The 14,857-nt window shown below is 33.3% G+C and overlaps 1 protein-coding gene across 1 annotated transcript in view; it reads left to right on the top strand.

Annotated features, from left to right (window-relative positions):
- The window catches only part of ZNF407 (zinc finger protein 407), a 558,544-nt gene that overhangs the window by 173,053 nt on the left and 370,634 nt on the right, over nucleotides 1-14,857 (top strand). The window contains exon 3 of the mRNA XM_036759309.1: nucleotides 2,629-2,703. Coding sequence (XP_036615204.1) covers nucleotides 2,629-2,703 — 75 coding nt within the window. The remainder of the gene's footprint in view (nucleotides 1-2,628; nucleotides 2,704-14,857) is intronic.

The following is a 14,857-nucleotide window of genomic DNA, read 5'->3' as shown; positions in this document are numbered from 1 at the left end:
AATACAGTTTAGAAAGGAATTGTACTTGCAAAAACTTGCTTGATTGGAAGTGTAAAATAAAGTCTTAACAATATACTGTGGTGTAACAGGTCTTTTCTTTAGAATCCAGGCATTTCCCTTTAGTAACTTCTCTTTTCAGTCTGTGATTAGACACTATTAAATTATAAATTCATACTACCCTATGCGTTGTGACAATGTTGAAACATCTTTAGCTTCCAGTATAGTGAATGAAAAATCAAGTAAAAAAATTAGCATGTATTCATAGACAGGCATCTATTCTGATTAAATATTTGTTAATGTTTCTGACTGATTTGTGTTTTGTTGTGTGGTAACCTATTTCAACAAATCATTATTTCTCAGATGAAGACAAGCAGTGATTTCATTGAGGAAAAAAGAAGCAAAATATGCTTCATTTTTATGAATCAGTACTCCTTTTATTTGTACTTTTAATTTGGAACATAAGATATTTATAATTATAGTGTAAGATTTTTAATATTGAATATTGATATTGAATATTTTTATTCAATTTGAATTCAAATATTGAATATTTTAAAATTATAAAATTTATTATTTTCCACTATTTCCTTCTTGTACCTATGCAGCAAAAATGATTATTTGAATATTAAACATTGTATAATTCAAGAATTATATACTAGAAATAAAGCTTGTAGGTTTTATCTTCCTTTTCACATAAATCAATTTAATTTTCACTTCTATTATTGATGACTGTAGTATAGAAGCTATTTTTTAAAATTTGGATTCTTTCAGAAAATTTTTATGTTAAAAATTATCATGCTGATTCTGTTCATAATTTTATCAGACCTCTTCAGATTTTACTTGGATACATCAATGAGCCATCTAAACTTTACACATTTAGATTTCTAGCCATTGAAAGTTTCATGTAAAAAATAATATTGCTATTAGGATATAATGTACTTTATACTTAAATTTATTTTGACACAAAGAACCCATTGAAAATATGTAATTCCTTATAGCATCCTATAGTTTTAACTAAGCATTTTTAGTACAATTATTTTCCTAATAAATGATAATTCTCTTGACATTTGAATAGCAGTTGTAGTGATAATGTGGTCAGTTATTTGGATTTTAAAGATCTCATATTCGTTCATTTGTAATAAATGAAAAAGAAAATAATATTTTAATGCTTTTTTATAATAAGTTAGTATTTTAAAAAAGAATTTGAATTATATCATTTCACCTTGAAGGCTGCTCAGAAGCAAGTTACTCAGTATTGTGAAAATGCTCAAGCCAATGTAGAAAAAGAAATGTTAATATATTTTTTAAAAATTGCATTCTTCCTATGGTTTTGTATCTCATCTGTGGCATAATGTTACCATGCTTTAGAGTTGCTGCATTGTCCATTAGTGCAAACATGTCCAGATGAATTCAGTGTTTAATGTTAAAAATCTTATAACATGCCAGTTTGATTTGTAGCCCTTCATATCATAGAATGCTAATTAAAATCATATTTTTGCATATGTCATGCCTTTCATGTACATATGCAAATAGATTCTATTGCCTTTCAGCTATTAGTAATTAACTTTATGAAGGACAGCTGTAATACATAATTAACAAAAATGTTTGCAAGCCCTTTTCACACTGAAAGTTACAGCAGTAAAAATTTTTGCTTATCCAGAGACCCATTTTAGTCTGAAGCTCCCAAATGATATCTAAATTGTTTGAAGAAATCACATGACATAATTAAATTGATGTTTCGGTATTATCAGTGAAAGAATGGTACTCAATAAACTAGCTCATGATTCCTATCTATTTCATATGTATGTCACCAAAATTGAATTAAATAAACTGATTTGTGTTTAAAAGAAGTTATCATGTCAGGTAATACTTTTTTTGTTGTAGTTATTACAACTCATTATTACAATTGTTGCCACTTAAGTACAATTACATAATATAGTATAGGCTCAAAGAATTACTTCTGTTTCATACCGTTTCAAAATATTTCCAAGTTGTTAATGAGTTATCACAAAAGCCATTGACTTTATTTTTGTGGTCCTGTAAATATTTAATAAAGTGACATTTGATTTGGCTCACTTAGTGATAGGTGGATGAAATTAGTTAAAGGCCACTTTTTTTCTAATTTTTTAACCTGATAAAGTCACTCAACCTCTCTTGTCCTTTGTTTCCTCATCTATAAAATGAAGGATTGGACTTGTTGGCCTCTGAGCTTCTTTTCACCTGTAAATCTAAGATCTTAAGATACTAATATTGTGTGTGTGCATGTCACACACACACACACACACACAAATTTATTTTATTTGTATTAGTATTGAAAATAGATGAATCATGAACTCAAACAAATGGAATTATTTTAACTAGTTTCATATTATACTTGAATAATTACATAAAAATTTCCATGTATATAAAAGAATGTTATATGGGTGTTTTTAAATGGTATAATATATCTATATGACCATTTGCATTTGCCTATCATTCTAAGTTATAACATTAAAAAAAGAAATTCATTTTTAAGAGCGTTATTTTATTTTGAAGATTTTGTTATCTGCGACTTGTCTTTCAAAAGCTAATTTTGTATCTGAGAGTCATGTTTGAGTGTTTCTCTAACTATTATTTACATTTTTCTTCCAGGGTTGCCTTTGTGATGAAGAAGCATTTAAATACTCATCTACTAGGCAAGCATGGAGTTGGTACACCAAAAGAAAGGTAATTACTTCTTATAGTAATTTGAAAATTATTTTGCCAAAATAAGTTTACCAAGTAATTTTTCCAGACTCATGTTTCTTCAACTCTAGAGTGAGGGGATTCATCTAGAATAGGGGTCAGTAAACTGTGGCCAAAGGGCCATATTCAGCCTTCTTCTTGTTTTTGTGTGACCTTCAAGCTAAGAATGCTTTTTACGTTTTAAAATACATTGGTTTTTCCCATGGATTGTAGTTTCCTGACCTCTGGTCTAGATTATCTTTACGGACTGTGTTTAAGCACCCAGACTCTATGATGTTAAGATATTGATGAGGAATTCAAATGAGAAATCTTCTAAAAACTTTGCTTTTATTCTCCATTATTGCTAAGACAAAGATTTGGTATGCTTCAGTTAAGTTCCAGTAGATGATTACTGAGGTTCCTTCCAAATTTTAAAATTCTAGGATTCTAAACTTAATATTCTTCTGAGACTTTAAGATCATGTGACCACTGAATATGTTGTTTGTACTAAACTAATATACCAATTACTGAAATATGGTGAACCAGGGAAAATAATTTATCAAGTAGCCTATTGTCAGTATAGATTTTGGTAATACATTGATAATTGTTTGCATCAGTGATTTTTAATTATTGTGGCATTGAAATACCCTTTGACTGATTGTTTGAGTTAACAACTGTCCCATCCCTGAAGTGTTATATGTCAGATTAATTTTGTAGAATATGAGGTTAATCGTTTTTGAGAATTTGTGACTCTTTTTTTTAAAAAAGAAACATAGGGTTGTGGAACTCTGAGTCATTCAGGAACAAAAATACAAACATGGGAAAATATATTTTTGTATAACTCCATGCATATCTACTAGCAAGTGCTTATTACTTGATCACTTTTATTTTGAGAATTTCTAAAAAATAAACTTAATATCCTTACTCTAGAATCATACCTTGCTGATATTACATATATTTTATGCGTCACCCCCTAAATAATAGTACTGTTATCATTTCATGAAAAATAGCATCAGAATTATCATGTCATCAACTGCTAGTTTTTTTTTAATGTTCTTTTCTCCCCATTCTGCTGTATCATCATTTGCTTCATTGCATAGTTTTAACTAATTAAGTAAATGTAACTTAGGTAAATTAGGTAGTTAGAATGGGAACTTAGCCATGTCAGCCACCAGGTGAACATGGCTACTTCTGATGTTTTCAATTTTTAGCAGAGATTTGGTTCTTCTTAGTATCAGTTCAGTCAGAAGCACAAGTGTGTCACCTTTAAAAAAAAAGGGTGATGAATTTCTCCATATATTCCAGTAAGATGCTTATAATTGCACACATATTACCTGAAATATTGGATGTTTTAAAAGGGCAAAAATTATACATTTGCTACGACATCTTCACTTATATTTATAAATGTTCAACTGTCTTAATAATTTGTAGATACTTTGAGCAGTGTACTGTTGGTTAGAGACTTTTTTTTTAACTTCAGTTCTTTATTCAAGGTATACCACCTTCTTCTGTATGAATTTACAATGGCATTTGCCAAGTATACTTTCCTGTCATCAAGTTACTGCATCATGTCGTGCTTTCCAAATTGGAAGTATACAGTCAGACATAGTTTTATGTACTAAATAAATAACAAATGAAACATTTGAATTTTGAAATTTGTCTCACATTTTAATAAAACTTCATAACATTACTCATTATAATTATGACACAAATACCTTAGTTTTTCGTTTCTTACAGTGCTACCTTCTACAAGAAGCTTTTATAGATCCCCCTAATGTTAATGCCTTCCCTTTGAGATTATTTCCAATTTATCCCATATGTATCTTATTTTCCCGTAGTTGTTTGCATGTTGTCTCCTCAATTAGACTCTGAACTCCCTAAGATAAAGGACTGTTTTGTGCATTTCTTTTCTGTCACCAGAGCTTAGCTCAGTGCCTGTCAATATTAGGTACTTAATAAATATTTCTTAGCTTGACTTAACCTTATTCTTCCTGCATTCTAGCAGTATTTCTTTGTCTTTTGTTACTTTTTCTTAGTACCTTCCACATATATCTTCTTCTTTTTCTCTTCTTTCTCTTCCTAGTACCAGCTAGCTAGCTAGTACCAGAATATGGGAGTTGAATGTGATATGTCCCTTTACTCTGAGGTTTGGCAGCCTAATATCAGGGTATTCCTAGTTCTTGGTGCTGTCGAATTAGTTAATAGTTTCAACAAATGAGCCCCTCAATTTTCACCTTGTTGTATACTATAGTCTAATTTTTCTATGCTCCAGAGCTGCCCTAATCTAAAGATCTTTTGAGTGAGTGATTTTCTGCCTTTTAAAAGCCTTTATTTTGGCTCTGAATACTTTCTGTTCATTATACTTTGTATCTGGCACTTCCTCCTAATATACAGTAATAGTGAGTAGTAGCGGCAGGACTGCAATAGCAATATAATCTCCCAGTAGAAGTCCCTTGTTGGTGATGGCTAAGATTTAAGTAGTGTAATCTAACACAATAAATGCCGAAATGCTTCTCTCTTCCTTTCTACTTTTCCCCACTCCCTTCCCTTGGAGGGGGCGTCGATGTCTTTTAATGGCTTTAGGATGCAAGGAAACTCTTCATCAGCATGTTGAACCATCACTTTGGGCACAACTGTTCTCTAAATTAAATTACATGGTTTTTCTTACCTATTTAAAACATTAATGCCTTGACTATAATATTGCAAGCTTGCTATATTTTAATTTCTCTAGGACAATATAATCAGTTTACTTTTTATGTTTTGAATTTGATTCTGCTCTCTGATACATTGCAAATTATAGCAAATACTAATATAAGTTAGCTAAATAGGCTGCGACAATTAGATTAATAATGCATTTTGTTTGCAAGTGTTTAGGCTTTGTGGTTTGACTGATATATGCAAAGATGGTAATTTATTAAAAGTAAATTCATGTAATTGTACTACAGAGTTTGATAGACCAAAAAAAAAAGTTGTCAGCATGACTATCACCAGAAACAGAAAAATAAAATAAATTCCAAAGGATACGCCAAATGAAAACAAAACACAAATCATACATAGTTTAAAAACTTAGGAATCTCTCCCCTGTCCCCCCCCCCCCCCACATCCAGTTTATATAATGCTTTAAGATTCATAGTCTTTTACTCAAAACTACCCTTTGAAGTATATAGTCTGAACTGTTAACCTCTCTGAATATCAGTTTTCTCATGTGTAAAATGAGAATAACTGAACCACAAAGGGCACACCTCTAGTTTTGAAATCCAGAAGCCAGAACCAGAACTCAGATCCTTGACTCTAGTCAGTCCATTGCTCTTTGTATGAAATCAGTTTTTTATCTCTGAAATTTTTAGCCTCTAAAAACTGCTTAATATGTTTAAACTATACTGTAACAATAGCAAGTACTATGTTTACATATACACGTGTACACATGTGTATTTATGTAAACATTTCTAAATACATATGCACATTATAGCAAATTCTAACAACTTAAGACATCATTCTGAAGTATTTTCTACTCTATTCACATTTCTCTTTGATATCCTCATATAAGATATCTCTTTTGCGAATCTTAATCCAAAAGTTAAATATAACAACAATTATTATTGCATTAACTGAATAAGTGTATCATAGATAAAAGCTAGGCATAGGTTATAAAACAAGGCTGTGGAGTTTATAGTTCCTTATTTAAAACAAACTTAAAGTGACTCGGAAAGGGAGGAGTCAGAAATTATTTGAGATTTTTTTAAAAATGGTGACAACATTAACATCATTTTGTTGTCAGATCAGCACTTTTTGATGAAATTCAGTCTGATCCTGCTCTTATCCCTAAAATTTTCTAGTTTAGGTATGTCATAGTGGTGAGGAAATAATCTCTGTTCCTGTAGTCAATTCTATTGATTATCCAAATAAAAAATGCAGGATTTTCCCATCAAGAATTCTTTGGATGTATTTCTACATGTAATATAGGCCCTGCTGATTTATTGTCAACATACATCTATCTTAAAGTTGACATATAGTAGTCCACTCTAAGTTCAAGGCCAACAGATGGTCATTATTTTGGTGTTAACTATCTTTCTTGTAACTATGGTTTGTACCCTAATGGAAGCTTTGGACATATAATTTTATAAGTATTGGACATAAACATGATTTAATTGTGAAAGAAAAGTCCTGGCATCTGTGATAGTTTAGTTTTAATTTGTGTTATTGTAATATGTGGTCTTCAGCAACCACTTACCCTACCCCAACCATTTAGTCTTTTTGTGTTTATGGTTTAAAATTGTATGATTAAGATTTTTATATTTGAAGAGGCTATGTCTGAGTTAATTTCTCTCTGCACACACTATAAGCAAATAGAACATAATATACCAAAAGTACACATCTGAGCATATTTTGAAAGTTTGTATTTTGATTATGTAGAGTACCCCTCTTAAAGTTATTTTTTCTTTCTGACATGATATAAATTTTCATGGACATCATATTGAGCTATTCCCCGCTCCCCCCTCCCCCACCCTTTTTGCTATTAGCCTCACCCTCAGACACAGTGGATGGGTGATGAACTGGGAATTTCATTTGGGAACTTGTACAGCATTTATAATGACTCACCTTCCCCTGTGCCCTTCCCCACCTCTACCACTCATTCCTCACCTAGCCTCTACTCAAAATGTAAGCTGTCTCTTAAATACCAATCCAGTATTATTATTTGGGTGTCAATCATGGAGTGCTTGGAATAATCAAAACTATAGATCAACAAAAAAGCAATGGAGAGATGCATATGTGTGTCTGTGTGTGTGTGTCTGTGTATCATCTTCAGGATATTGTCAGTGAAGAACTGTATCCATGAAATTGTGTAAAAGCTGTCATCAAATAGTTGTTTGCCTTGAAAAGGTTATGGTCTGGTCTTGCAGGGAGAGTGAAGAATTTTCTGTTAGTTCCTTTTTTCTCATTAAAGAATCAAGAAATCAAGAGGAGGGTCCTTGGCATGTTTTGTGGTCCCTTTTTGTAATAGTCTCTGCTGTATAAATAAGATGAACTCAATGTTTAAATGTACTTTACTTGTTTTACTGAGGCAGCTAGGTGTCTCAGTGGATAGAATGCTGGGCCTGGAGTCAGAAAGATCTGAGTTCAAATCCAGAATCAAACACTTATTAGCTGTGTGACTCTGGACAAGTCACTTAACCTCTGTTTACCTTAATCCATTGGAGAAGGAAATAGCAAACTAGTCCATTGTCTTTGCCAAGAAATCTCCATGGACAGTATTGGCATGCTATGGTCCACATGGTCATGGAGAGTCAGACATGACTGAATGACTGAACAACAACAGCAAATTGTTTTACTTGAAGATCCCTTGCCTGATATGTTAGTTATGATTAACCTTTACTAGTTAACTGTTACTTCATTTTGTGAATTAACCATTATCATTAAAGTTCATTTTGAAATTGAAGCTATGTTCTTAAGTGGAAAAAAATACCTAATATAAAGAGTTGAAAATTTAGACAAGGAATATTAATATGATGACTGGCCTTGTGCTATACTTAACAATATGCTATATCTATTGTGTTATGTCTTTTGTGAGTACTTTGAAGAACTTTCAAAAACCCAAAGAATTTTGTGACTCCAGGATCTCCCTTTTAATTATGATAAGTTCCATTGCTCATTTCTTCTCCTAGAACTTAAGAATTTTTCAGATGTTTGAAAATCTACTGATTTCATAATAATATCTCCCCAAATTTTGCTCACCCTCCTTGTAATTTTAAATACCCAAATATAAGTAGAGTTCATCTACTTTTTAACATATTTCTTTGTAGTATCCCCAAAGTGTGAATCTTTAAGTTTCGTAAAACTGATTTCTCCTATAAAAGTTTATGTACAGGAAAAAAAAATATCTTGTAACAGATCTCCTGGGACTTTGGTATTCCTGTTATTCAATTCGTTTACCAATAATAAATTGATTGAAATCATGTTGCTAGGTTATAAAAACTGGTAATAAAATAAAATGGATGCCCGCTCCATCCAATGATAATCAAGCTGGAGTGAGTACTTTTATCCTTGTGAATTGAAAACAATGTCATGCGTATTCCATTCTTATTCCTTGATTTTTAATCTCTTTTTGTGGTACTTTTGATTGTTGAATTGGAAATTTAGGTGTTTTTTATGTGAATATTATAAGGGATGTGGAAGGAAAGAACTCAGTAACAAGTCATATACTCTAAAACTATTATCACATCTATTATATTATGGGCTAGATGGTGAAAAGGTATGGAGGCAAGGAATGGAGTATCATGTTTGAAGAATAGCGTGAAGGGTAGTTTGACTGGATAGTAGTGTGCATGAATGTCTGAATGAAAAGATACTTGTTAAGTCTCCATTAATGATGATAAGTGATACACACCTAAGGTGGAAAAGGATTATCTGTAACCTTTTGGAGGGTATTTCTGTATTTTAATTGCATTTTGTAACATGTATGGACCGGTGTGTGGAGACACGTGCTAGTTACCACCTGTTTATAGTCATCTGGGATAAATTGTTTTTAATTATTGATTAAGTAGAAATGGATGGGCAAAACATCAATAGAAGATCTCTTATTAGAAGGCAAATTCATTGATTTAACAAGAATTGAGGAATATAATACTCAAATAAAGCTCAAAAGGTTAGCAAAACTGATATATTATTGGCTAACTTGATTAAAGAGGAAAATGAATAACTTATAAGTGATCATGTTCTCCAGAAGCTCCCATTTGAAGCTCCAAAAGGTTACAGATGACATTTGAGTCTTGTCAGGAATACACAAGAAAGCCAATACCAAATCATTGTTCATATTCTGGAATCAAAGAAGTCATTTTTTGTTTTAATTAATCCTCAGTCTCTAGTGACCTTTCTAAAATACCCCTATATTCTATTATCCTAAGGTTAATATTAAAGAAAAACCCTGGTAGTCTTTTATACTTTGATCTTTGTTTTCATCTATGTAAGGACTCTATACATTGCAAATTGCAGTCAGCCCTGCCCTCTCATATTATGAGGTAGCCTGTCCTTAAATCTTGTCTCATGGACTCAAATGTATGTTGCATTCATTGCATTATTCATATGTTGCATTCACCTAGTAGAATTTAAGCTTTTTGAGGGCAGTGACTGTTTTTTTTAATTTTTTCTTTGCTATTTCATTTTCTAGGATGCTTGCTCATAAATAAATGGTTATTTGATTGTGTGTTGGTATGTTTTGAACTGGATAACTTCTGATACTCTGAGATTTTCTGCTAAACGCTGTACCATGATCAGATATCAGAGGGGGGACTTACTGTAGAGGTAGGCCAGAGACTTTTAAAAGAGCATAAGAGAAAATAGTCTAATGGTTAGATACTTAGACTGCTAAGTAGAGCTAGGGGCTATGAAATGAAAAGCAGCAGGGAAAGTTTAAGGTGGGTAAAATAATCCAGAGGATTGCTTTTATCCTTACATCTTATCTTGTGGTGGGGAAAAGCCTTTCTAGATAGTGGCTGAAGTGAAAGGAAATTGGAGCCAGAAGTGTTTTGGGGGTTGTGATTGTGCCTTGTACTTTTGTAAGCTGGACAAAGAACTAAGAGGAAATGTGTAAGGAAGGCAGTAACCATGAGGATGACTTCTCCTGGGGTGGAAGTGCAGTCCGACACCCTAGAATAGGGGTGGGAAACCTGTGGCCTCAAGGTCACGTGTGGCCCTCTAGGTTCTCAAGTGCCGCCCTTTGAATCCAAACTTCACAGAATAAATCCCCTTAATTAAAGAATTTGTTCCTTAAAACTTGGACTCGATCGAAAGGCTGCACCCAAGGACCTAGAAAGCCACATGTGGCCTCAAGGCTGCGGGTTTCACACTCCCTGCTCCAGATCATATAACCTTGATAGTCCCATCATTTAAAGCAGGCATCAGGTATAGCTCTTGCTGTCTCCTCTTACTTCAAGGAACTGAGAAGAAGAGAGGTCAGTGTTATTGCAGTGTGGGGATAATATACTATCTATGAGGAGTTGATTCACATTGTGTGCAATCTGAGAGAAGAGAGAACTCACTATGGATTGCGTCTTTTCTCAGAAAGTCAGGAGGCAAGGTTCTGTACTGAGACAAAAATGGCCCGATCTAAGAGGAAAAGAGCTTTGCAAATTTTTTTTGGAGTGTATTACAGAGAATCCATCAGGAATAAAAAGATTACTGTGCAGAAATAAGCCTAATTGAGATTAGATAAACTATATTTGTTATGGACTTATTTGCTACTTGCTGCTTTCTTTAAGCAGGGCTCAGCAGCAGGCAAGTAGGAGTAGAGAAGGCCTCTGGGAGGGAATGGTTCTGAGTCAGTTCTGGGGAGAAAAAAAAAGCAACACTGATTCCTTGTGATTCCCAAGTGTTCAGTAGGGTCACAGCCAAGGTTAGTACCTTATATTGTTGTATTATAGTTGTGAGAAGCAAATGAGATGAAGTGTTTTGAAAATGGTAAGGTGCTATATAGGTATTATTTTTATTCACTCATACCGTATTTGGTTAGTGTTCAGTATAGTGTTTTAGTAGTGTTCAGTAGTAGTATCTAAATGATACTATTTACATGGGTTGGAACATCTAATTTTAAGAAATGCTTCCCCAGAAGTCAAGATATGGGGAAAGACCTGTTTGGGGAGAGGTTTTCAACTTGGTATGTTTGTTAACATTTTTTTTTTTGAATCCTGAAATTTCTCACTGAGGATAACAATATTCCTTACCTTCCTTAAGCCTTTTATAGTTTTCATAGAACTTTTACATGGATTTGATAGTCAGGCATTGTCTTTAGCTAAGCATGCATCTTCAGATGGGCAGAGGTTTAGAGAGTTTGGGACTTATCCAAGGTAATGTACCTTGACAATGGTGGAATTAAGAATAGAGCTTTGCTTTTCTTGTGAGTTTTAGTTTTGTGTTTTACAGTTCATCATTGCCTTTCAAGATGATCTATTAAATGAGAGTGGAGAGGTTTTATGCTTCTTTCTGTATGAGGATTGTTTGCAAAAGTCATTAAGTAGCTTTGTGCTATTCAGTCTGCTAAATATTTCCATGCCACTTAGTGTTAAGTACTGAGGAAATAAAGAGTAGGTGATACGGTCCCTGCCTTCAAGGGGATTGTTTTCTATGGGAGTAGAGAGGAAGAAATAGAACACTCAGACACAAATTAAGTAGACATAATACATTTTGAGGGGAGATAGGAACTAATTATTCTGGGGATCAGGACAGGTTTCTTGAAGAAGGCATAGTCCCACAGGCCTTAAAGGAAATTGAGTCTGAGAGGTGGAGTTTAAGAGAAAGTGAATTAAAAACCTAGATGGTAGACTATGCAAAGGGATCTGATGTGGGAGATGAAAGGCTGAGTTGAGGGAAAATGAAACAGGCCAATTTGACTGGACAGTATGAAGGAGAATAACGTCAATGTAAAGATAGGCTGGAAATTGAAGTTATATACCAAACTGAGGAGTTTTTATCTTTTTTAGAGTCAATATAGCATTGCTAAAGATTCTTGAGAAAGGGAGTGACATGGTCCATGGTCCATACATTTAAGATGATTATCTTTGTGTGGAAGCTGAACTAGATAGTGCAGCCTATCTTCACAGAGACCAATTTGAACATGAAGTGTTGAGGACCTGAACTAGGATGTGAGTGGAAAGAAAAGGTATGGCTATGAGAGAGGTGGAGAGAGAAATAACAACACTTGACAGGTCTCTGAATAATCATTAGCAATACAACACAATGCTTTTTCAGTTTTTCATAATGTTATACATATGCTGTCTCATCTGAAAGCAGAAAAATGAGAGACACTGAAGAGCCAAAATCAATACTGAAATTGTGAACCTGAGTGATTGTAAAGGTAATGACGTCTTCGAAAGAAATAGGGAATTTTGGAAGAGTAATGGGTTTTGAAAGGTGGGGAATAATTATTTCTGCTTTGGATATGATTCACTTGAGATACTTAAGGAATATCCAATGGAAGTGTCTAGGAAGCAGTTGGTGATGGAAGACTCTAATTCAGAGTAGAAATGAGACCTGTATATATAGATTTGGGTGTCACCTGCATGGAGATTATAATAGAATTGAAGGGGGCTGATGAAGAGTGACCAATGAGAGGGTCTTGGGGAGATAGAAGACAGGAGATGGATCCAACAAACTCTATGAGAAAGATTGAAGTGGAAGGAAGAGAGAGTATTTAGGAGGAGGGGTTAATTAAGTAATCATTCAGAATCTTTGAGAAAGATGTTTCAGTGGAGATGTTCAGTTGGAGTGATGCCACATTTCAAGCGGTTGAGAAGTAGGTAAAAAAGGAGGAAGCAGGAAAAAGTATAGAAAGCTTTTTTTCCTGAGAGATTGGCTATGACAGTTTGGCAGAAACTAGGTATAGACCAACATCTCACATTGTATACCAAGATAAGGTCCAAATGGGAACATGATTTAGATATAAAGCGTGATACCATGAGCAAATTAGGAGACATGGAATAGTTTCCTTGTCATATTTATGGGTAAGAGAAGAATTTATGACCATATAAGGGATAGAGAGAATTACAAAATGTAAATTGGATGGTTTTGAGTTTATTAAATGAAAAAGTTGTTGCCCAAACAAATCCAATGAAACCAATATTAGAAGGAAAGCAGAAAGCTAGGAAAAAAATTGTTTACAGCAAATTTCTTTGATAAAGGCCTAATTTCTCAAATATATAGAGAACTCCTTCAGAATTGATAAAAATACCAGTCATTCCCCAAATGATAAATGGTCAAAGGATATGAATAGACAGTTTTCAAACAAAAGAAATCAAAGCTACCTATAGTCATATGAAAAAATGCTCTAAATCATAATTGATTAGAAAAGTAGCAAATTAAAACAGCTCTGAGGTTGGCTCTCAGATTGGCTAATATGACAGAAAAGGGGATGTGGGAAAGTTGGGGCACTAATGTACCATTGGTGGAGTTGGGAACTTATGCAACCGTTCTAGAGAGCAATTTGGATCTGCGCCTAAAGGGCTATAAATTTGTGCATACCCTTTGACCTAGCATTACCACTTCTAGGTCTGTGTCCCAAAGAGATTAAAAAAGCCGCACAAAATGACAAGTGACCTATATGTGCCAAAATATTTATAGCAGCTCTTTTTGTAGTGGCAAAGAATTGGAAATTGAGGGCATGTCTATGAGTTGGAGAATGTGAATGACTTTGCATTTTTCATCAATATGAAGGTCCAAGACAGTTCTGAAAGACTTAATATGAAAATACTGAATGCAGATTGAAGCTTACTATTTTTCACTTTTTCTTGTTTTATTTTTATTTTTTGTCTCTGTTTACATGATCAACAGGGAAATATATTTTGCTTGATTACACATGTATGTCCTATATCAAATTGCTTTTAGGAAGGGGAAAAAGAGAGGGGGAGGGAGAGAATTTGGAACTCAAAATTAAAGAAAAATAAAGGATGTTAAAAATTGTTGTGACATTTAGTTGAAAAAAAGAAAATTAAAAAAAAAAGAAAAAAGCTTGGTTGTGAAAATAAGACTCTTCAAACAAGACTTATTGTTATCCAAAAGATTGACTTTCTGCATTCCTATTCCATACCAGTTACTCTGGTAGGCCCTACGGATTATACGAAACCCAATTAATACTCCAACCTTGCCTTTTAGGAACTTAGAATTTAACAGATTAGATAAGAAACACATATATGTGTCGTTATAGAAATTAAATGGTATATGTACAAGAATCAAATGAAGTAGTATGAGAGTCCAGAGAAAAAGGGTAGTATTTTTGGTGGTATGAGGTTGAGTGCTTCTAGAGAGTAATGGTCTGTCTCTGGAAAAGCTTCATGAAAGTAGGATGATATAATATTTCAAAGGTTAGATATTGTTTAGATAGCTTAAAAAACATCATCTAGAGAAAGAACTGATTCATTTCTTGATCTCTACTCTTTTTTTTTTGCATCTCTTAAATAACTTGGCAGTATACAAAGGTTAAAGTCATGAAATTTAAATTTGAAAAGGTTCATTGAGTCTAATGTCTCATTTTACAGACGGCATGATTAAAACCTAGAGGATGTTAACGACTTGCCCAAAGTCATATAACTAATAAAGTTTTTTTCGTGTCTTTGTCTATAGTGTGTTTGCATGTATGAGTAATTATTTTGTTATATGACTCTTTGCCTAG

The sequence above is a fragment of the Trichosurus vulpecula genome, chromosome 1, assembly GCF_011100635.1.
Source record: "Trichosurus vulpecula isolate mTriVul1 chromosome 1, mTriVul1.pri, whole genome shotgun sequence".
Taxonomy (NCBI): Eukaryota; Metazoa; Chordata; class Mammalia; order Diprotodontia; family Phalangeridae; genus Trichosurus; species Trichosurus vulpecula.
The sequence above is the reverse complement of the archived record's forward strand: the minus strand, read 5'-3'. Positions and strand labels throughout refer to the sequence as shown.